The sequence below is a fragment of the Ostrinia nubilalis genome, chromosome 10 (assembly GCF_963855985.1).
Source record: "Ostrinia nubilalis chromosome 10, ilOstNubi1.1, whole genome shotgun sequence".
NCBI classification, from domain to species: Eukaryota; Metazoa; Arthropoda; class Insecta; order Lepidoptera; family Crambidae; genus Ostrinia; species Ostrinia nubilalis.
Genome location: NC_087097.1, coordinates 10,885,871 through 10,909,594, shown reverse-complemented (window position 1 = coordinate 10,909,594; position 23,724 = coordinate 10,885,871). Strand labels below are relative to the sequence as shown.

General features: G+C 38.5%; 1 protein-coding gene across 1 annotated transcript in view; it reads left to right on the top strand.

Moving 5' to 3' along the window:
• LOC135075218 (matrix metalloproteinase-2-like) overlaps positions 1-23,724 on the top strand; it is a 197,090-nt gene extending 173,366 nt beyond the window's left edge. The window contains exons 5-12 of the mRNA XM_063969588.1: positions 12,871-13,020; positions 18,170-18,315; positions 19,794-19,952; positions 20,036-20,697; positions 20,786-20,927; positions 21,016-21,175; positions 21,308-21,411; positions 21,565-23,724. Coding sequence (XP_063825658.1) covers positions 12,871-13,020; positions 18,170-18,315; positions 19,794-19,952; positions 20,036-20,697; positions 20,786-20,927; positions 21,016-21,175; positions 21,308-21,411; positions 21,565-21,830 — 1,789 coding nt within the window. The 3' untranslated portion in view covers positions 21,831-23,724. The remainder of the gene's footprint in view (positions 1-12,870; positions 13,021-18,169; positions 18,316-19,793; positions 19,953-20,035; positions 20,698-20,785; positions 20,928-21,015; positions 21,176-21,307; positions 21,412-21,564) is intronic.

Here is a 23,724-nt window from a genome sequence, read left to right as displayed (position 1 = left end):
TCTTACATTCTTTACTTTAATCGAAAACATAAATTGTGTGTTGAATGCGCACGTTGCAAGAATCTGAAAAATACGAGTTGTGAAAACAAAAGAAGTGGCGGTAGGTACCTATATCTTTTACTGAAACTACGTGGTTCATAGGTTTACTGTTATTTTTTTATTTAATCTACTTATAAAAAAAAGTTATCGTAATTATGTAACTAAAATTTATCTTTCTAAAATTCTAATTAACTTAAAGGAATGACAAACGCTAAGGGGAATGAAATACAAAATAACACTACCACCCCTCAATACATATGAATAAGACTAACCTCCAGCCATAAAAATACGTAACTTGCGCAAAAGCAGCAATTTATTTTTGCTGCATGCAATATTCGTCAAAAAGTTTTGATGTAGTATTCCAAATTCCAGAAAATGGTGCATGTGAACTTTTATGTAACTGGGTCATTCCACCGGCCAAGAAAATCACGTGTCCGGGGCCAAAAAGTACCCGAATATCATAATATTTTAGTAACAAATATTTTTATCTAATAGTATAACTTTGGTTCTTGTTGTTAAACCACAGAGATAGTTAATAATAGTTAATTAAGTAATTAAAAAAAAATCGTAAGTCGTCAAAAATTGATTACCACGGCGTGTCCGCGCTCCCGATTTCAGAACAAATTTGCTCGTATAAATTAATCCGTTATTATTACCGCTTTCAATGCTTATGTAATCGATTACTGATTAAATAAACATTGATAAATTAAATACGATATAACTATATCACTAAAAGGTTTTGTAAAATAACTATTTGAAGTTGTGTCCGGGCGTTAACCGTGATTACCCCGACACGTCGCTAATGTGCGCCTACGTCCCTAGCTATGCAATTTAGAAACGAGCTCTATCCTCCCCCGTGAACCTTTAGTGGTGGCCTCCGTGCCGAGGTGTCCGGTAATGCGACTTGTCGCAAGATTTCGGAGTTATCGAGATAAGAATATGATTACCCAGACCTTGGTTCAGTGCACGGTTGATTTACTCTATCCTGTTTTTTAAGGTTTCTTTACATGGAAAGTTTTTGAGAATGTACAGGAATAATGGTCCATGTAACCGCATTTTTGTGTATTAAAACATTAGGGATCCAACTTACAGATTGGGCAGGGCTCAGGATAAACCTTAATTTTTTGACTACCCCGACCTTGATTACCCCGACTTTTGTCACCGGGTAATCAATAGAACTGTAATTTTACTAATGAATGATTAACTAAATAACGTTTAATAAGCAAAAATAACCATTTACTAATATGAAATCCTGTTAATACATATTATTAATGATAATAATATCTTATCCTATCTTCCGCCCTACCGGTGTAACAGTCGCCACCGCCACGCCTGAGACTCTGTGGGACCTGAGACACTCTACTCCACCTAGGCTGCTCGACGTCAACGTTAACCCACCAACCCGCGACGAAGTGACCAAGGCTATCCTGTCTCTCAAAATTGGCAAGACCCCTGGACTCGACTTTATCACCGCAGAAATGCTGAAAGCCGACGTCCTGACACCTGTCGCCGAAAACATCTGGATGGAAGAGGAACTCCCAGATGACTGGCATAAGGGGCTTCTAATTATTGTGCCGAAAAAAGGGTAAAGCAAGGGTATCAGTATCGGAAGACCCAAGAGATGCGATCTGGTGTGAGGAATTGCACACCGTTGGTGCAGAGGCTGTGGAACGAGTCCACAATTTCACTTACCTCGGGAGCATCGTGTCAGAGCCTGGAGGTACCGAAAAGGACATCATTTCGCGCATTGCCAAGGCCAGAGCTACCTTCGCACAACTTCGAGCCGTATGGCCATTACGGAAAATGACCCACGCAAGATCAAAATATTCGGGTCCAACGTCAAATCAGTTCTGCTCTATGGGTGTGAAACGTGGAAAGCCACTAAGGCTATCTCGCACCAGCTGCAGATCTTCTTCAGCCGTTGTATTCGCCGAATTCTCCAAAATCTCCAAACGAAAAACTCTTAAAACGCCGCTACGAAATACCGATCGGCCAGCAGATCAAACGCTGCAAGTGGAACTGGATCGGCCACACTCTCCGAAGGGACCCCGATAATATCCCCAAGCAGGCTCTAGATTGGAACCCCCAGGGAAAATGCAAACGTGGTCGCGCCAAAAAAACAGCGGCGCACTGTAGCAGACGAGGCGAAGAAGATCGGCAAGACTTGGAGCGAGATCAAACGCGAAGCTCAAGACCGAATGCGATGGAGGACTGTTGTGTTGTGGACGCCTTATGTCCCATATAGGAGACATAGGACATTGAGTCACTAATATTATACCTATGTATAAGCGAAAGTTTTTTACTCTTTTACGCAACAACTACTTAACAGATATTGTTGAAACTTTACAATATTGTCGTTTATACATCAGAATAACAAATGGCTAGTTTTAATAACATTTATTTCACCATAACTTAAAAAAACCTTAGAAAATAAAATATTTTGTTTTATTTTTGATTACTCTGACTCCCAACTTTGATTACCCCGACCATGAAAATTTTGATGTCACATAACTTTTTATTCCTGCTTGCTACAGATGGGCCAATATAAAAAATATGCACGTAACAATGTCTATTTTGAAATGTTTTACCTAAACTTACTCTAAATTCAAAAATAAAAAAGGTCGGGGTAATCAACTAAATAATCCAGATCGGGAGAAATACCCAACTCTCGTATGCAGGCCCTCGACCTTCGCGACCCGTCTGAACCCGGTGTGTTCACTCACCTAGCGGTCAACGGCTCCCGAATAGTGTTATGCAACTGCATACGAACGCTACACACTTTAATAACATAATTAGGAGACATGCATTCAGGTGCTAATGAAACTATCTACGAGATTTTCGTAGCATTCTCGTAGTATGTAGCTACTACGCTTGGAGTGATGGGAAAAAATGTAAATTTTTAAAAGATATTAATGATTTCTATCATGAATTTGATCAAATTGAATCATTACTTAAAAAAATATAGGATGATAAATTGATAAGATTTCAAGGTATTTTTTCTGTCGATTACGATGTTGCCTTGAAAAATGTGTCTATCAACAAATTAGTTCAAGGAACTTTAGTTTTTTCCAAGAATCGCGTGTCTCCATAATATTCTTAGAATAATAAATTTAAATTTTATGAACTACCTAATATTTATTCGTAGTATATAAATTACATAGAATTGAAGCTCCTGTACAGATCTCAATTCCGCCCATAAAACGATGCAACGCTGTCTTTTGCGCAAGATCGAGATCAACGCCCAACAAAGGGTTTAGAGTGGAGCAGGAACCTCGCGTCACCCCATTCGCCTTACTAACATAATTCAGTGCAAGAACCTTCGACTGGTGGGGCAGAGGAGACAAAGAGTGCTAGCGCGGCCAAGCACCTCGCGAGGGCCTTGCACCCTCCGCTCTATTTGAGATAATACTCTTTTACGTCATGCCATCCGAGCTTAGACCGATCTGGAAAATTATAAAACGGGATTATCGGATATACTGATAGTAACAACTCCGCTCCTTTTGAACTTTATAAAATGTTTCATTGTTTCTTTTTGAAAATATATCCAGCTAGCGAATTAAATCAATCTACCAATTTTATTAGAAAAAACTTAGCTTTTAAGTTGTCTTCTAAACTTGTAGTAACCTTTACAGTTTTTGGAATTTATTTTTAAAAAAGATTTTCAGAGCAAGGAAAGCTCCAAGTGTTTTTCTTTCGTCTGAATTGACTAATATCATTGTATCTCAGAAACTTATCAAATAGCCTGTTACTTTCTTTATAATATGATGTCAAACGATGAGTAATGACAAAATAACAATTATAAATACGACTAGTTGGCTCTTCTTATCAAAGATTGAATTCTTTGATGCTAATGAGGTAAATGCAGATAGCATTTTATTTTATTTATTTCTCGATAGAAGGGCAATGCCCGAGCCCTCCCGCGTGCGTTCCCCACACGCCGCCACTTCTACTCCCGATAGTGCAGACGATAGCACCTGAAGCTATACACTGTAAGATCTTATTTAGTAAGTTATAGGAGCTATTTTGCAATCAAAATTTATAGTCTGAAATGCATCGTCCGTACATCGCCTACAAGGAAACTATTTTCATATCATTTCCCCTCCGAGCTTTATCATTAGTGAACTTCCCGCGCACCCTTGAATTACAGCATTGCTGTTTGAATTGCTCTTCGTGTTCAACATTCGTATCAAGAATATTTTAATATCGGACGGGCAAAGTGGAAAACTTTGAGTGTTATAGTTTTACATTTGAAGAGACGTTTGACCGTTAACCTGCGTATTCTCGTTGCATTTTAAAGGTTAGATACGAGTAAATATGCATTTCTAAATCTTTTAAGAATAGGAGTTTCTATTAATTAATTGAGAATGAATTAAACATTGAGTTTTAAGTTCCATTCGTCACTATTAACTTTTGAGCACCAAAGCCATAGTTAGGCAAATGATAGGAGCTTCTTTTAATTATTGGCGAATTAATTAAAAATTGAATATTAAATTGCATTAATCAGTCATCAGTATTAACTTTAGATCGCCAAAGCCAAAGTATCTCAATGTTATGTTTGGAAAATAATTATCCGATGTGTATTAATGACGCCGGCGAGGTGAGCACACAACACAACAAGGCAACAGCCTGCTTCCAGTCCGAAAGTTATAAATTTGCTTAAACTTGTTTGAGTTGCGAATTTCCGCGATGTTTGTCCGGACGTGGGGCCATTTAGACCCTAACCCGCCTAACTTCTAAGCAAGCACCGATAACTAACGAAGATTTTGAGATAAAATTATCAGAATCATCAACACAAACTTATGGGGGTGGGCATTAAGTAACCAGTTCAAGTTAAGTGAATATTATGTCTTATTTCTCAGTAATGTAGTAAGAAAGTAGCTATAGTAATTTAATGAAAAATAAATCCGACTACAATGACTAAATAAATAAATGTCCTTGGACATTTTACACTGCGCCACCTAATGACTTATTCTAAACTTATGTAGTAACTGTGGATACCAGATCGGATACAAACAAACAAACTGATACTTTTTTGACAAACATATTCAAACGTAGACACATCTAAAACTTATACTAGTGAACACTAACCAAAGTAAAGTACTAAATTAAATTATCAATTTCGATCAATTCTTTAAAAAATACGTGCAGAAAAACTTTACCTTTTATTTGAATCACATATTGATAGAGTCGGCTCCTCACAAATACCTACTTCCGATAAAACTACTTGGCACGACATAAATACTTTATTTCCGGAACAGCTTAGTGCCGGAAACGGTTTGAAATAGAGGGGTAAGCGCCCTTACAAAGTCCGCCCTTCGATACGCGCCCACCGTTGATTCCCGCTTCATTTTGTTTGTAACTTCTGATATTAGATTACCAGCCAATATCACGTTATATTCATGTTCACTAAAAGTAATGAATTAAATATCAAAGTCTTAAACATAATATTTGATGAATAAAAATAATTTTAATATCTTCATTGAACAGGCTTTGATCTTTTTAATAAGTTTGATGCTTTGACAGATTTTGCAATCAAAAAAGATAACAATCTTTAGTTAAACTGGCAATATTATGAAATAGGTAAAAAGGTTATCAAATAAATCAATTAGGTCTTTTTAATGTACATGTAGGTAATATTAATAACACAAAAATATATCCGAAACGATTTTATTACAGGAAAGCGCTCCACGAGCCGATCCAGATTAATACCTTGTATTACGTTTACCTTCTTTCACAGTAAAAGTAATAAAATTCAGCTTAAAAGTACCCATTACCTTCTACCAACTCCGGGTCGCAGCTTTTATATAAATATTCCTTATCCATGCAATATTAAAGAAAAAGTTTCAAAAGGGGAACTATGTAATTTTTAAGCTGGGATTATGTGAATCTTTGAGGCGTTAACAGATATACAGGGCGGCTCGTAATTCAACATATCCCTTCAGACGGGTGGAAATGTAATTAAGCACCTCTTACATACCTTTAATACGATTTAAAACCAACGATTTACCTGATAGTCGCAATAAATTTGATGTTATTTAAGAATTAAATATTCAATGGGACTTGTAAAAGTGTCTGAGTTATGCATAAACACAAAACAAAGGAAAAAGTAGTAAAGACGTACCTACTCCAATTTCTTTTCATTTTTGCCCCGCTATCATCTCACACAAGGACTCGGAATTGTCAACCCTAAGTGATAATTTGAAGAATCGTTGTAGTTAATCTCATAAAAGATTAGCGGGCGGAGTTGACGGCCGGCGGAGGCTCATTTTAAATGTATCAACTGAGCCCGGCGAGGCGCTGCAGCGGCGAGCGTCTGAAAACAATCCCAACTGCGTTAATCACTTATTTACGTCCGGGGTCCACTGCCGCCCGAGTATTTCTAATGAACGCCGAGAATTCAGGAGAATCCTAATGAACCGTGGGAATTTCGATTGTAATGAACCGAGCGACTCGAAACTCTCAAGTCTCGAGCCGGACCCGGACTTTTCGCTCGTTCTTAAATCGAATTGTGCAGTTTGCGTGGACATTGTTGCGGTGCATCGAGAACCCGGGAAGTAATTTCACTCGGTTCCGCCGGATATATCTCTCCCAGGGCGCGAGACCTGCTACTAATCGCCTCGTCATTTCCGCTATAGACCGCCGCGACGTCGTTTTGAATACTTGATATTTGTTTTGTTTACAGTCTCATAATTGCGACAAGTTGCTTCACAAAATACTTGTTTTTGCAATAGAAGCTAAATTGAATTACCGTGAGTCAATCCACTCTTAACATCTCAGAAACACTGAACTTTAACCCGTACTTACATCCTTTTGCTGGAAACTTCAATTGGCACTTTAAAAATTCAAGACAAATGCTTTTAGCGCACCACGGGAAGGGAGCGGTAAAAATAACTTGGGACACTTAGCTCCGTGCTTCGAGCACTGCTGAGACGCCGCACATTGCCTGTTGACTCAGCCAATGGAGTTATGGGATATAGATAATCTTTGATGGTTTAAGAATATTGCCCCTTTTCAGTTCACGCTGAAATTACGTCTTCAAAGTTGAATACACGATTTTTAATTCTTCTAAAATACGTGTCCTAGTACATACCTATTTTTTATCATGGAACTAAGCACAGTTCCCAATTTATACATGTATTGTAATATTCGATATTGAAAAATACTAGATACCTAATAATGTACTTATTATAAATGTTTAGGGCAGTCTTTAGAGCTTTATGTTACGTAGCTATACATTAGGTTATTACAGATTCCCGCCCACATGTTGGCAATCACGGGCGCGTTAATATCTGGCAGAATGTGCTTGGAAATTGAATGGGCATAAATTATTAGCATATTAGGTTGCATCAGCCAGGCAGCTAATCTCATCGGGATGCAGCGCCGTCTATCGACGCCTTAAGCCCGCACTTATCGTGGGTAGATAGGGAAATCATTGGCTCTACCTTCAAAATGTTGCATCTAATGACCTGGGTTTATAGCTGAAAGTTTTAAGCATGTTTATATTTTGAGCGATAAGGAAGAAGGATTATAGGAAGTGCTGGCACACCCACTACACCTGGCTGATTTACAGACACCGATTTCCAAAGATGAGCCGTAAAGATACTTTATGACCTACAGTATCCATAAATATTATTTGTATGATAAGAAAATCACCTTTAAATATATTTATTTACAGATTTTCCCGTAGCAACTTTCATGGCCTTATTTCTCTAATATTCTCAAAGCAAATTTTATTGGTGATAAGCACAACAAACATAACTTTATTGTAAAAGTTTTTTTCTCCACGTTGTAGCGTAGACATTTTTCTCTAAGTGCCCGCTTCTCAGCTGCAACCTTAATTAGTCGATTATCCGCGCAAAAACTCTACTTTTATGGCTAAAATTAACGGCGTAACTGCACTCCGTACAGCCAAGTCCTGCCATCGCAACCGTCTCGAGTTTCCAATTATATCTCTTTCAGTTTAACCAACTCATATAAAACTTCTAAGTTCTTGTATCTTTAACTAGGTTTAAGTTATCATTTCTCATTAAACGCCAACCCTATTAAAGCAATCACACATGGTCGTAAAAATAACTTTAACGCTGAAGGCTGTAGTTAAATTAACAACTAGCATTTATAAAGTTCGGTATTTATGAACACTCATTGGCATACTCACACATTCGGATAGCGGCAATGATATCTCACATTTGATAATTAACTTTAACATATGACAATTAATATCAGCGTTGCGAAATATTCTGATAGCCGATGCAATCGCGTCACTAAAAAATCGTTTCAATTTTGTAGCGCGGAAAATGGCCGCACGTAGCGAACGGTAATATGCCATTACCGTCATAACAACGTTACTCTCGACTTAATTCTGCCCCCGGCGCTCCACCGGCCAGATTCGCTAATTTCTCTTATGTGCACCGGCAAGCATGAAAACCCAATCTAAACGCGACTTCTGATAGACTCTGCGATAACGAACATCAGATACGATTCACTGCCACGTTGGAGCGTTACATAGACGTTATGAGATTCGCAAACATCTTAGACAGCGTCAAACTGCTCGTAATAGCTAGGCAGACAGCGAACCGTTGTCTAGGAATCCTCTTAAATCCCCGAGGAGCGTCAATGCTCACTCCACAATGGCACGGCCGTCGCTCGCCGTCAGCCGACATTCAAAGGAGCCATTATTAAAGGAGCGCACCGATAAAGGTCAATTAGGATACGACGTCGACCCCGATGTAACGTTCCCGGCCGCTACACTGCACTAATGATTGCTCAATAAATTCCTCGCACGATACGATTGGATCAGTATGTATAAACCCTTACTGGGTCACCCATAAACACGATAGCATTCTCGTAGAGAAATCAAAATAAAGACGCACCTATTCGAATTGAAATTTCCTCACAGAAAAGGCGCTTTAATCCTTTTATAGATCAAAGAATCGAGGAGGTAGACTGCTATTGAAATCCCCAGTGAGCATCAATGCCTATTGCCACGTCGCTTATCTGCAATGTACGGCGTGAGAGCCTGAGAGACGCGCCGAGACGGGGGGTTGTATTTCAAAGGAGTGCATTATTGCAGTGGTCTGAACAATTATGACAATTGCTGGAACCGTTTACATTTTATGGTGGTATGAACATTTTAGAAAGAGACTCGTTTTTCGGTTAACTTATTGACAATCTCGTTAAAGTTGGCTACCGTGATGTTATTAAAATATCGGTTGGTTTTCACAAGTCAGCCTGATAACGGTCCATGTGTCGACGCGTGTGACAATCGCTGTGACAGGCAGCGGCCGGCTGTCACGCCTCCGGGGACCGCATCCTGCTGACGTTTTATTATTTTTATGTTAATTCCCAAGTTCAGCGGAAGAAAATGTTATTCGGAGATATATTTTTGAGATGGATGGAGGAAGATATTGTTTTGGGAGATTTTGAATACTTGTAGTGTGATAGAGACGTGTAGGTACTGTGTAAAGCGTGACACAAATACTTTATGTGCCTAAAATATCGTATTTTAATTCGTCAATATAAAAATTAAACTTCCTTGCAGTAGATATCCAACCAACTAACATCAAGCGCTTGTGTATTCATTCAATGATAAAACTAAGTAGGGATGTCAAAATAATAAAAACACTTCTGGAAAATTACTTTTACAAAATATTAATTTAAGTGTCTCGTTTTATTGCAAAACACCAATTGCAGTGTAAAACTCAGTGAAACTTAATGTTTTACTAGGGTAAAGTCGTCCCATAAGACATAGCACGGATGAATAATTTTAATGGCTCGCTGACAGATTATTTCAGAAAATTAAATTTGAGCTCGTTGGACACAGACCATAAAGTCCGTGCTTACAAATCTGTTTGTTACGACATCGTAACGAGATTATGTCCATTTCGTCGTGAAGACGTCGGCATGTCGTCATGATATTGCATGTTTTATTTTATTATTTAGTGCCATAAACATAGTCGTCGCCCTCCCCACGCCCGCGCTAAATAATACAGACACAATTTAATGGGGACCGATACTCCCATCGATCATGACAATTTTTATGAGCAATAAGCAATAAATACAACAATGGAAAGTACTCGTAGCGTGTGAAGTTATTCATGAAATCTCGGGTGTTTCTATAGCATACGCTGACAATGAATCTGAGATTTCTTTCGGATTGTCCGCTGAAAACCTTTGCTGAATTTTCCATGTCGAAATAAGGTTTTGTGAAGCAGGTGTATAGGTGTATTGTATTGGGCGGGTAGCAGCTGGAAACGCTCTCGCACTCGCTCACCGCGGCCGTCGTTAGGCGCGCCCCGCCGGGCTTTGTCGTCCGAGGGCCACGTGGCCACGTGACTAGGCCTCGGAACTCCGCACTCCGGCCTCACGTGGCCACGGCTCCCACACTCGTCCCAAGTCCAACCGGCTCTGTTTGCCCAACTCCTTAACCGAACAACGTGCCCCGAAGTCCTCCAAAACCACTACAAACTTATTCTTTAAGTCACGTGTCCCAATTTACGCAAAGTTACAACGAATTTCCATGTCAAATTCGTTAAAAATAATTGCCGCCGGCATTTCTTTGGTTTCGTCCATAAAACTTCAGTGGTGAAGACTGTAAAAAACTCCAGCAAATTCATTTCAAACTCGCATTAATTGGTTTTTATTCAAAAACCAGAGGCAGAAAACAGTTTTTTCGCAACGTGTAGCATTAAGACCTTCCTCAAAAACCTTAGTTGTACTACAACAAATTCTCCATGAGTAAGTTTGCCGTTCGCTACAAACAAATGACATTTAGACATCTACTTGCATCTGAGGAGACTGGTGGTGAGTCCGCATGAACATGATTACCAGACAATCTATGTTCACTGCATGGAAGTGCCCGCACTGGTGCCTGCACTTGATGGACATGGCCCGGCTAACGGACGCCATTCCATCGCACTCCGCGCGCTGCCAGCATGTCCAACTTAATAATTACAGAAAGAAACACTGCACTACACACCATTTGTACCTACCCAGCTATTCAACCACACTCATTATTTTGAGCAGACGCAACAACATTAACTTTGAAATGCGGTTGCGAATTTCATCCAAGGCTTGCAATTAACTAGTTGGCTGATGTAGTGCGTGCGGACGGCGGGCCATGTTAATATGGCAATAATAAATTTCAAGCGGTTTCCATCCGCCGACCGACTGTCCTGGGGCTCGGCCCATTAAAAAGACTCGATAAATTATTTTGCACATATCATTTTAGTGCTCATGCCCTATCTAGAGACGTGCATGCAGCCAGGCAATTTCGAAATGAATATGCCGCTCGAAATTAACGTATTTTGTTATCTATTCATATTTCCCCTGCGACCTCTAATAATTTAAAATAATTATTAACAACAGCAGCGGTGGGCTTTACCCACGTTGGTTAGTTTTAATTACCCGCGGAAACAATATTTTACAGCCTATAACGTATTGCACAAATATGAACAAATTGCGACCGCATCGTTGGCAGAGCGGTATGCTTGTTGACACACCTATTGTGTCGCGGCTTTGTTATAAATTCGGGGAGATTTTATTTTCCCTGCGGTAATCTGGCTTAGTGACGTAACCGGATTGAACTAAATAGTTGTCTAATTAAAACTGCGTGCGGGGCTAATGACGTCGCTCTCTGTACATGACAACGCATAAATCCCACGTAATGAATGCAGCGAGCGTTAAATAGGACCGAGTCACTCAAATTGTCCACAATGCGATTATTCCATTACTCGGCACAGCCGACCGCAGGGCGCAAACTGAAACACGAGTTGGTCACGTGAGCTACCTGAGCGTAGTTACGCACGAAGGCTGAGCCGCCTAAGTCCACATGTTATTATATATTTACACTTTTAGGAGTTAACATCCTGGCTGAATAAAAAAAGCTTCAAAAATAAAATTAAGAGTTATGCAAGAATTATCTTTAGTTTTAAATTGCATTTATTGTTGTAGCAATGTGTAGAGCGATCGCTTGTAGATACCTACTAGTCGTAAATAAATGGATTGGATTGGAGAATTTGGAGATAGGTAACGACGAATGCTGCATCAGTTAATGTTGCTTTAAAAATCTAAATAAAGTTTTGTTAAACTTGTTATAATAAGTACAGTCTAGAAACCAAATCAATGTATCGCATAGTTTCTGCAATTATAAATAAATAAAAACAACAATATCAATATCAAAACGGGCGCAAGGACAGCAATTATAACTTTCCAAGTTCGCCAGCGGAGCCAACAAATCTGTTTAAACTGTTCCACAAACTCACCACTTGATGTTTTGGCCGGATTTAATTATGTAACCTGATACTTTGTCAATAAACATTTGTTTTTAATGACTTGCCCGTAGCTCACCGTGTGGCGTGGAGCGGACCTAAAAACAGATAATTTGTAATTTAGACAAGAAACTTTGTGAACACATATACGTAATGGGCTGCGAAATAAGCCGCGGGGTTTACAAACAGAACTCACCCTTATTACAATTATGGACTGTGCTGAAATTAAATATTTCTCAACTAAGCAGTTACTTAGTTACTTTAGTGCTTTTACATAATGAGTGTTCGGGTGCTTTTGTATTCTAACACACTTACTTGAAGTTCTAATTTGCTACTCAATATGTCTGTAGATATTGGAATATGGTTCTATAGTTTTCCCTATTGATTAGAGACATGTAGAGATAAATGTGGAGAAGTGTCAATAGTTTTCGTGCGCTATTTCTATTCATCTCTTATCCTGGCTGGCGTGCCCGAAAAAATAGAACCAAAGAGTTCGTTTTAAAAAGTAGAGCCAAGCTAAAGCACTCTTTATACCATTACGTTAACGTATTGTATTTGTCCACAGCATGTCATCGACCAGGGTGCCGTCGCAGCTGGACCTGCACGGCACGAGGAGCGTGCTGGCGCGCGCACTCGACGTGTGGCAGCAAGCGTCACGGCTCACCTTCACCGAGGTCAACTCCGATGAGGCGGACATCGTCGTGTCCTTTGCTAAGTGAGTAAATAAGTATCGATGATTGTACGTGACATCATACTTTTGCTGTAAGGCTAATGAAAGGAATTTGTTGCGGGCTAGATGCATGCTACCAAAAAGGTGTTACATACAGCATATACTCGTACGTAGCTACTATACAACTAAAAGATCGACCTAGTGTATGGCAATAGAGAGGCCTTAAAACTCTTGTCTCTAAAGGCAAACTATGATAACCAACAAGCATGCGTCTTTTGGTATGGCAACATTCTACATCAAGATGATGTGATGACTGCAAAAACAGTGAACATATAGTCATAGTCATAAATGTTTATTGCATCATATAAACGCTGAAATGCTGAAATTAATTACTTGTCCTTTAGTCAAAAACAAAGCACCAAAATCGTACATTTTTTAATAAAAAATATAGAATTTCTTACAATTCATATTATTACTTACATTCATAAATTATAAATCCTATTCACACCTTACCATCAACTTTATATACCTACTTTGCAAGTAATGAAATACAAACGAATCTAGTGAAAATAGTCAAGCAAACAACAATGTTTGTGTAGTCCCAAGAAACGAAGTCCGAGTTTCGTTGGTTGATTTATTGCGTTGATAATAAATAATAATCAAGTAAGGATTTGGAGAAACGTCGTATCCATTTTAAGGGGATTTGGGGTTCTCGTGCGCTGCGCCGCATCGGAATGGAGGTCGGACGATGAAAAATCCGTGTTGAAATTCAGACAACACTTCTTTATTCGTTTATATTTATGAACTGAAATACATTAAACATCAACGTTCATAGTAGTTAGACTTCGCGTAGTTTAAACATTTTTATTTTAGTATTTTTCTAGTGGTCTTGTTTAATTAAAATTAAAAAAAAAACACCTTTTTGATAATGAGACTACCTACTACATTAAAAACTAAATATTTGGAAGTACATAATCGCATTATTATTAGCTTAATTTTCAAACAAAATTGGATAAAACATTCATAGGTACTTTAACGACTTGTAGAATTTTTTTCATAAAGCATTTTCATGTAACTTTTGCATCCACTCATGCTTGATTTTGATACTATATCCATCAGTAGCAATACAATTTGTATTTAATCCTAGAACAACTGTATCGAACAGTTCAAATTCAGCGTGGGTCGCTCAATTCACTTTCATTCCGGAGACGTGCCTGGCAAAATCCACTTTGCCATTTATCTGATAGGAAATACAACTACAATTTACTTTTGTCTAGCCAATACGTTTTATACGCTAAAATTACCTGGAAAACTCACTGGAATACTCCATGGAATGTTTCGAAACGTGAATCGCGAATTAAATAATTTAATATATTTCTTTTCAAGATACGGCTTCTGTTTAGGTAGGCGTAAGTATCAAAGTGTAGGAAAAGGTTATGATTAATTTCTTCAACATGAAGCCATTAAAGTAATCTTAATAAGTTTAAAATAATTGCACCTGTACAAGTTTAGTTCTAAATTCAAATTAGAAGGCAAATTAAGTCGCGCTAATGTACTATGAGCGCTCCCCCGCTCAGTATTCACCGCACGCGGGACTCATTCGTTGAGCGAAGCCCTCTCCATACAATTTCATGTTTAAAATGTCAATTTAGAAAAATTATGTTAGGGATGTCTACAAATCTCATTTGAACTGATGTCGGTAAAGCTACAAAGTAGTACTAAATAAAGGTATACCTACCTACTTCGTAACTGAACATTTTGTGGCGACACCGACGAATACGCCACTACAAACTATGTACCAACAGATGGCGCTGTCACTACTACACTATGGCACAACTCCGTCGCTCATACAAACCTGCATCGCGGTGACGGAGTTTTATATCCTGCCAAGTATATATAGACAAACCAAGATGGTGTAAATTGGACCTTGGTCCCCGAGCATAACACCCGCTCGGAAGGAAGCACTAACATCTAGCTTCCTTATTGTGGTTGAGGATTGTTTATATTGTAGGGTTAATAAACACATATAATTTTATGATTTTAGTAAATACTTTAAAAAGTATAATGTTCAATGTCTATTTTGTTCAAATGCACAGCTGAATAGAAGAGACGGAGAATGAGATGGTACTTGCGTGGCTGCGGTGTCGTTGGTGGACTGGACTGTCTTTGATTGGATTTCACTTTATTATGATTAGTAAACCCACTGTTAGTAAGTAGTTTGTAGGTTAGTTGTTGATATGCACACCACAATGCACACTATACGCACAATTTCACACACAATACACCCATACACGATGCACGAAATGAGGTAAGTAGAGGAAAGCAGTCGTCATGCGGCAGGGGCGGCAGGGCTGATAGTCGTCGTGGAGATGGCATGGAGCGTAACCGGAGCAATCTTGTGTTCAGGATCCTGATGATGATCCGGGATCCGTTTTGAACGTGCGGTGGTCACCAGTTTGGTTTGTCTATATATACTTGGCAGGATATAAAACTCCGTCACCGCGATGCAGGTTTGTATGAGCGACGGAGTTGTGCCATAGTGTAGTAGTGACAGCGCCATCTGTTGGTACATAGTTTGTAGTGGCGTATTCGTCGGTGTCGCCACAATTTCAAGCCAGTATTTTAAAGCCAACTGTAGAGTCGCTGGACACTGGATTAAAAAAATGTAGGTAGTATTGCTTTTCGTGCTTTGATTTACAAGTAGAGCCATAAACTCTACCATGAAACGTACTTTTCGAAAAGCCGTTATTTTCAGACACAATAGTTTCGAGACAGTTACGTAACAAATGACGCGAGCTGCCGACAGGAGCAGCATATCGAATGAGCGAAGGGCGAAGTTTCGCTTATTAGATCACCGTACAGGCGACGATATGAGAAACCAGTGGCGACAAAAACCCAAGTGCAGACATATTGCGGCCGCCATATTGTGGCGGACTGCAAACGCCAAACTTGCAGCCAACTTCACGGCGGTCTGCATAAAATTTTCTTTTTTCAAGAAAGCTGGCCGCGTCGTTTTGCAAGTTGCTCACCATGAGCACAGTTTTATAAGTTGCCAGTGACAGAGGATCAATCATGTGATAGTAAAGTTTGTGCTATCTATCATTAATTTCCGCGCAGTTTTTCACATTGATCATGGGGTTTTCACCGTTGATAACTTTTAACTAACTTGTTAAAATAAGTAAAGATATCAAATATTACTAAGTTAAAGAAAAGTTTTTAAACCCATTGGGCTAAAATCCTCTTCCTATAATTTCTTTGCAGTAGGTACATAAGCAACAATCGATGAATTTAGCAATCGTGTAAAGATTTTCGCCAATATTCCTTCCTTTAATTGTTCATATCAGTTAATCTCAAAACACCATAGCTATTATAAGCAGCGTAATTTATCTAAACAAAGTCTGATCTTAATATCAGCCTACAATGTAGTTGTTTTATTAAGTTAAAGCCAGCTCCTCATCACCTTATTCGCTATGACCAGAGGAATGATTGCGCGCAGCTCTAGTATGCGTTACCAGATTTATTACTCTCATAAACTGTAATATTACCAGAGTAATAAAGGATACGTGCAACTTAACTGCCTTCTCCAACCCGCCAGTGATATAACTGCAATTACTCGCTATAGAACGTTGAAGAACACAAGAAACTACCAATATAATATTAGTGCTATAGTCGACAACTACTATTAAGCTCATGGTAGAGATGTTATATGTAGTTAATCCAGCAAAGCACGAAATAACAAGATTATGTGTGCTGCACTACTGCTAACATTAATTTATAAGTCCAATAAACATTACTGGTAACATAAGAAGATAAATACGGCTTATAATAAATACTTAAAGTATTTCAGCACTTGAGCATTGATTTGTCAATTAGGAGAACCCACAAAAGGAAAACAAGGAGCAAAGATTTCATTGAAGCCAAACTTGAAGGTATAACTTGTGCTGTTATTGTTGACTTTATTGCTTTCAGACAGTTCAAATAATTTTGTTGTGAGATTGGTATCGTACTTCTAAGTATAAATATTGAGAAAAAAGCTGTGGTAACCGGTACCTTTCTTTATTTATAAAGCTCATTGATTCATCTTTGGTTTCGAGTGCAATGACCTATCTGAAAAACATAGGTTCACATCAGAAGAGCAAGTAACTCTGAACTCAACATTTCGATATGAGTTTACCTGATCCATGGAAACCGCAATCGGAATATGCTAAGTCTGGCTAGGCAAAACACATTGCAGACATGCATCGACGCGAGCACGTTATTTGCCTACCGCTAATGGCGCAAGTTGAGAGAACGTGGAAACTCAATAACACAACGGTCAGCTAATACTGCGTGAAATATGCATGGGGAGTCTTCCGTTGTTTTGCGGCGCGAAAAATGATTAGGTGGGTAGTGGCCGAGCTGCCTACCCCAGGGACGCAAGTTTGATTGCTCCGCAGACTCCATCCACTCTATCAACTGTTGTTTGTTGCGAGATGAATATATTACTTTAGTACGACTGTTCTCATCAACTGTAAAAGCTTGATCGCGGTAACTAACTTTAGTAGGTAATAATGTGTTTTTGAGTTGGAACGTAAAAGTTTTGATCGTATTTCTGTTCGAAACATACCGTGAGTGAGTGTTTCGATTACGTGCTTACGAATTGAACCAACAAACAACAAAGGGTTGCATAAATATGAAAAATATACTGTTATAGCAAATATTTCACACATATATAAATTCTAATGTGTACAATATTTACAGAGGGGAGGGTGCTCATAAATATGAACAAAGGAAACATTCTGGAATATTAAAAACAAATTTGAAATTGCAAAAAAACACCATGCATATAAATTGTTGATAAAAGTTATTTCCTAACACATAAAAGTTCGTCTTCCATGAACGTCTACCAAATACAATAATATTATGAACTTATATAACTTTATAACAATTAAGTAATACCACAAATCAATTATTCTACGACAGAACTCCTAGAAAGGAACACATAATAGTTTTCAACTAACAGAAAATGAGTTATCTAAAAACTAAGTGTTCCATACAACATCTACGGGAGAGCCGCGTTTTGATAGCTCATAAATAGGAGGCCATGTACAAGCAACAGCACTTTAATTTTGTTAAAAATTAGTCCATATTACAATTTACATATGACAACTACTATTTTTCGCTTCGGAAACCTGTAATTATTTGTCTGTTCCAGGGGTTACCATGACGACGCGTACCCGTTCGACGGACGCGGCACGATCCTTGCGCACGCGTTCTTCCCGGGCTCGGGCCGCGGCGGCGACGCGCACTTCGACGATGATGAGCTGTGGCTGCTGCAGCCGAAAGATGATGAGGAAACAGGTGATTATTCAACCCATTCTTTTGTTTTTAGAACCAAGGGATTGCATGGAAAGACTTTGGCTTCTCTCGCTGGCAGAGAGATCTCAGAGCGAGAGCAAAAAATAGAGTCAAATATTGAGACTGAACGTCTAAATTACTTAAATACATTAAATACCATACAACTTTAAATGATAAATAAAAATATATGCTCTTGCTACGATGCTACGAATATACTTATGTTCTACCTTTCGTAGACGATCGCGATCTTGCTACGACGCTACGAATTCTGTCTACGAGCAATATTCATTAAGACTTTTTATTCATATCTAATTTACTCAGAAATTGATGTATATTTTCGTTACATATTTTATGGATAAGTAAATCAAACATTATTATACTTTGATGAGAGCTAATAACCACTAAATATGTTTCGCGGAGCTTATTAATATTTAGTTACCTTAATCTCCACGTATGTTTAGAATTTGCTCAACTCCGTAAACACTTTAAACTTTACAATACCTACGTGCAACATTTCCCAGGTTTCACCTCCAAATTGTATAGGAACCGTTATTTCGGCGCGAAAAGTTCGCCAACGTTCGGAAATGAGCGTGTCGCGGTCAGCGATGTTTTGACATGCAAATGGCGGGCACCGGTGGAGCCTACCGCCTCTGTAGTTGTTGTACGCTTCACTTCGCGTTTAAATTGCGTCACATTAACTGTATTTACTGCAAACACATGCATGATTTAATGAATTCTAGGCGCGGCGTTAATTAAAGCTTTCAGAGTGACACTCTGTTGTTTTGATAATGCGTCAGTAATGTATTATAGTGGTTTAAGAGTGAGACTCGGCTCGAATTCCCTTTATTTTAAGACGAAAAGAACTTTATGGTTTTTTTCTTATTTGGTTAGGTACATTTGCAGGCTTAAATCATAAAACTGTCAGATAAGAAAGTCAATTACGGGCCTCAAAGAGCACGTCACACTGGCCCCAGTTACTTCTACTGATAGAGATCGTAACATAAGCTCGTCAAATGTCTATGGTTGCTCATCAGTAACTTTACAGAGCACACATCTAGAATAGAGTAAAGATCATGAAATTAGTTTTGGTATGATTAGAATTCGCAAATACAATTTCATGGTATCGGAGCATCGCGCTTGTATGTCGGTGGACGTACAGAGTAAACACGTCGCAAGTGGTTGCAGGCGATAGTAGCCGCACCACAACGCACGGACAGGTCCGCTGCGTTGCCGTGCCCGGGATAATTTACACGGGCAACGGGCGCTTACAATGCCGCTTCGGATTGTATTCGGCTAGCCATGTGTAAATATCTACCTTTATTTGACTCGAACCGCACGTAAATATGAGATAAATAGCCGCTGGCGACTGTTGCCCGCATAGAATAGCCACGACAAACGTTTTAAATAAATCTAATGAATAAATATCGTCCGAAACTACAAACCGAATTTATAGGAATGATTTGATTTCGCTTGTATTTCAGGAACATCGCTGTTTGCTGTCGCTGCTCACGAGTTTGGACACTCACTAGGTCTCAGTCACAGCTCCGAGAGGGGTGCTCTTATGTTCCCCTGGTACCAAGGCATACAACCTAACTTTGTGTTACCTCAAGACGATCGCAATGGCATCCAACAGATGTATGGTAAGTCCAGCAGGATTGTAGAAATATATTGAAGTACTGAAAAAAATCGTAATTCTTTATTTAATTATGTAAAATTATTTCAGGTCCAAAAGTAAAACAAACATGGGCAAAGATACCGACGAAGTATCGGCCCATAGAGACTCCGCCCCCACCTACCACCACGACCACAACAACGACAACTACGACGACGAGAAGACCGTACATACACCACCATAATCGCCATCATCAAAATCATAGACCAGATTATACGCCGTATCCACGAAACCCAGCGAAATATCCAACATACCCTGAACGGCCCATCTACCCAGAACGACCATATCCAGAACGGCCAATATATCCAGAAAAAATAAAACCAGCCTATCCTGAGAAGCCCACTTATCCTGAAAGGCCAATCTACCCCGAAAGACCGAACTATCCTACATACTATCCAGATCGTCGTCATCATAACACGAGTGATGAGCACCCAAGAAGGACTAACCACCACTACCCGCGCCCTACTCCGGAGACAACCACACAGCCTATTACTTACCGTCCACGTTATCCTACAGCGCGTCCAGAGTACCCCAACTATCCAAGACCGAACCCCCCCAATAATCCGAACCGTGATACTCCAAAGAGCAAGCCGTACTATCCTGAAAGAACAACTCCTCGACCCACTCCTCCTTCTGATAAACCGGACACTTGTGACACGAGCTATGACGCTGTGGCTCTCATTCGTGGTGAACTGTTCATATTCAAGAATAGAGTAAGTTGTATTTCTATCCATATTTAGCTATGATTATAATAATATCTGGTGTAATTTTACAAACTAAATGACGTTCTTTCTTTTATAGTATCATTGGAGGATAGGCTCGCAGGGCCGATACCCGCAATATCCCATAGAAATATCCAGAATGTGGTCAGGACTTCCACGAAACCTGACTCATGTTGATGCAGTCTATGAACGACCTGACAAAAAGATAGCTTTCTTCGTTGGTAAGTGTTTAATTGTTTAGTGAACAGTACTTTAAACTTTAAAGCTAGTTTTTCCTCCAAGCTTAATGTGATAATTATTTTCTTTCAGGTAAAGAATTGTACTTATTCGATTCACAATACTTGGTACCTGGATATCCAAGACCGTTAACTCAGCTTGGCTTACCTCCAAGTTTAGAAAAGTTAGATGCGGCAATGGTCTGGGGTCATAACGACAAAACATACTTTTATAGTGGCACCATGTATTGGAAGTAAGTGATCTGTCTGGAAAATTCATCCATTCCTTATTCAATATCTGAACATTTTCCGAGAGCAGAATATTTGTCTTGAAAATAAATTACTTCTGCATTCTTGTCATCTAACTTTATTTTACGTTCTTTCAGATTCGATGAAGATGACGGACGAGTGGAGCTCGACTACCCTCGGGACATGTCTATGTGGAAAGGCGTTGGCTATAACATTGATAGTGTTTTCCAATGGAAAGATGGTAAGAAAATTCAATTAATATTCTTTTCAACATTGAACTTTTAATGAGGATTATTTTAAAAGTTCTCTTTAAATTGACTTAATAGGTAGAAAAATGAGGACTTGATATTCTTTAGCTTTGAGCAGATAATCAACAGTGTGCTCTTGTCAACAGGTAAAACGTACTTCTTCAAAGGCAAAGGTTTCTGGAAGTTCAACGACCTGCAGATGCGAGTGGAGCACGAGCGGCAGTTGCCGTCGGCCACCTTCTGGATGGGCTGCCCGGCCGAGCGCGCCGGCCGCCGCTCGCCCTTCCGCGCCCTGCCCGCCCCCGGCTCCACGCTGCGATCGCCCAGCGCCGCCCACGCAAACCAACAACACCTCCTCATACCTCTCCTCTCTTCTCTAATCCTAGTACTCGCGAACTACTTACGAAGCTAAATACATAAAAATGACTGCCTATTTGTAAAAAAATATGTGTGCCACTTTAATATATTTATTACTTTATTAGATACTCCCAGATAATGCATAATATTCAAAATCAACAAGTACATATCGAAATATGTCTGAAATATGTTTTAGGCTTAGTAAATTTTTGCGCAAACTATGCACTGCCTGTTTTAGTATTAATTGTATGCCTACATTTTATATAGTAATGTTTAATACATGTTAGTATAATTATTATAATGATGCTATTATTATTTCTTTAAAATGTATGTACATTTTGATCTCAATATGATCGTGTGCTTGGTTTGATAATGACATGTAAGGTATATAACACCATCCAATTAGCTTCTGTACAGTTTGTATTGTCTCTCGATGTCAGTATTTAAAAAGAATTATTATAGATTTTATGCATTATTGAAATAAAGATCCGATTTTGTAAAATATAAATGGAAATGCATATTATTACAATACTTGTTAGCCGAGTACCACTTAAGGATGTATTTTCGTAAAATAGATCTATCTAGACACAAGAATGCCTTAACAGAAAATTGATATTTTATCACTATAGTAATGAATATTCAATAAAAAATATAGCTATAATAAATAACAATATTCTCTACGTAATGATACTATAGGTACTTGTTCTTAATTAGATTTATCTTTTAATGCTGGTTAAAAGAGGTACACATTCGGTAATTTGTAAAATATAATTAAATACTTAAATATAAGTCATGATTAATAAGTGCAATGACGATGATGTTCATATAGTGCTCATGCTACGTCTCGCCTATGAATTCCTGTTTTTGTCTTAGTCAATAAGAATCATGTATACTCTCACTTCACATAGCTCATTACCATAAGGTATAATATAGTTATATAAATATAATTGTATTAAGTATATAAATGGCCTTATAATACACGTATGACCGAGTAGGTAATGAGGTAAAGAGAAAGCTGAATTTTTGCACTGCCAGTAAATGGATTCTTGGACGGATGGAAAAAATGAATACTATTATAGTAGAATGAATATGGTGCTTAATATAGTTAGTCATTGTACAGAATAAATTGTCTTCGCGTATTTTTGTATGTTACTGTTGTGTGTCAAAGTATCTGTAGGTAAAGTGTTATTGATAACCAACACCATTGAACCTACATAAGTTTCCTAATACTATCTTCCCTTATAATTACAAGATTTTTATATTAAAACATACGGGAGCGACTACCATGATTATAGTATAGGGCAGGGTTTCCCAAACTATGGGTCGCGACCCAGTGGTGGGTCGCGAGCGAACATTGAGTGGGCCCTGCCTGTAGAACGACACATCACCCTACCGATACAACCGCTGGGCAGCGGACGAAATTTCCTATAGGTGGGTCCCGAGTTTGGGAACTTGTATTAGATGAGTCGTATCCCAGACAACTTTGGGAACCACTTATAGGGTATAGACTCCAAAAATAAATTTTAAAAATGCGGCTCGTTGTAAATGTTGGGCAGCATTTCATTTTTTTTTATTAATGATGTAAATTATAAAAACTTTTCAAAAGAAATAAACACATAATAAACTAGCTATAAGTACATTATTATTCAATGTAAGAAGAGATGACTTAAATTCTTTTGTTCTTTATATTATACCTTTCGAGTCGCTCATTAGTATAAGTTAGTTTACATTACCTAGCTTTTTACAATTCTTCGGTCACAAATAATTTAATATAAACTGTGATATTTACTTTTATAAAAATGCCATACTTCGCTGGCAATAAAAATAAAAACAAAATTTTGTAATATTCTAAATAATTACTCGATAAATACTTATTCATAGATTCAAATAAACATTTGACGTTAATATGTTTTATTATGAAAATAAATAAACAACTTTTTTATAAATAT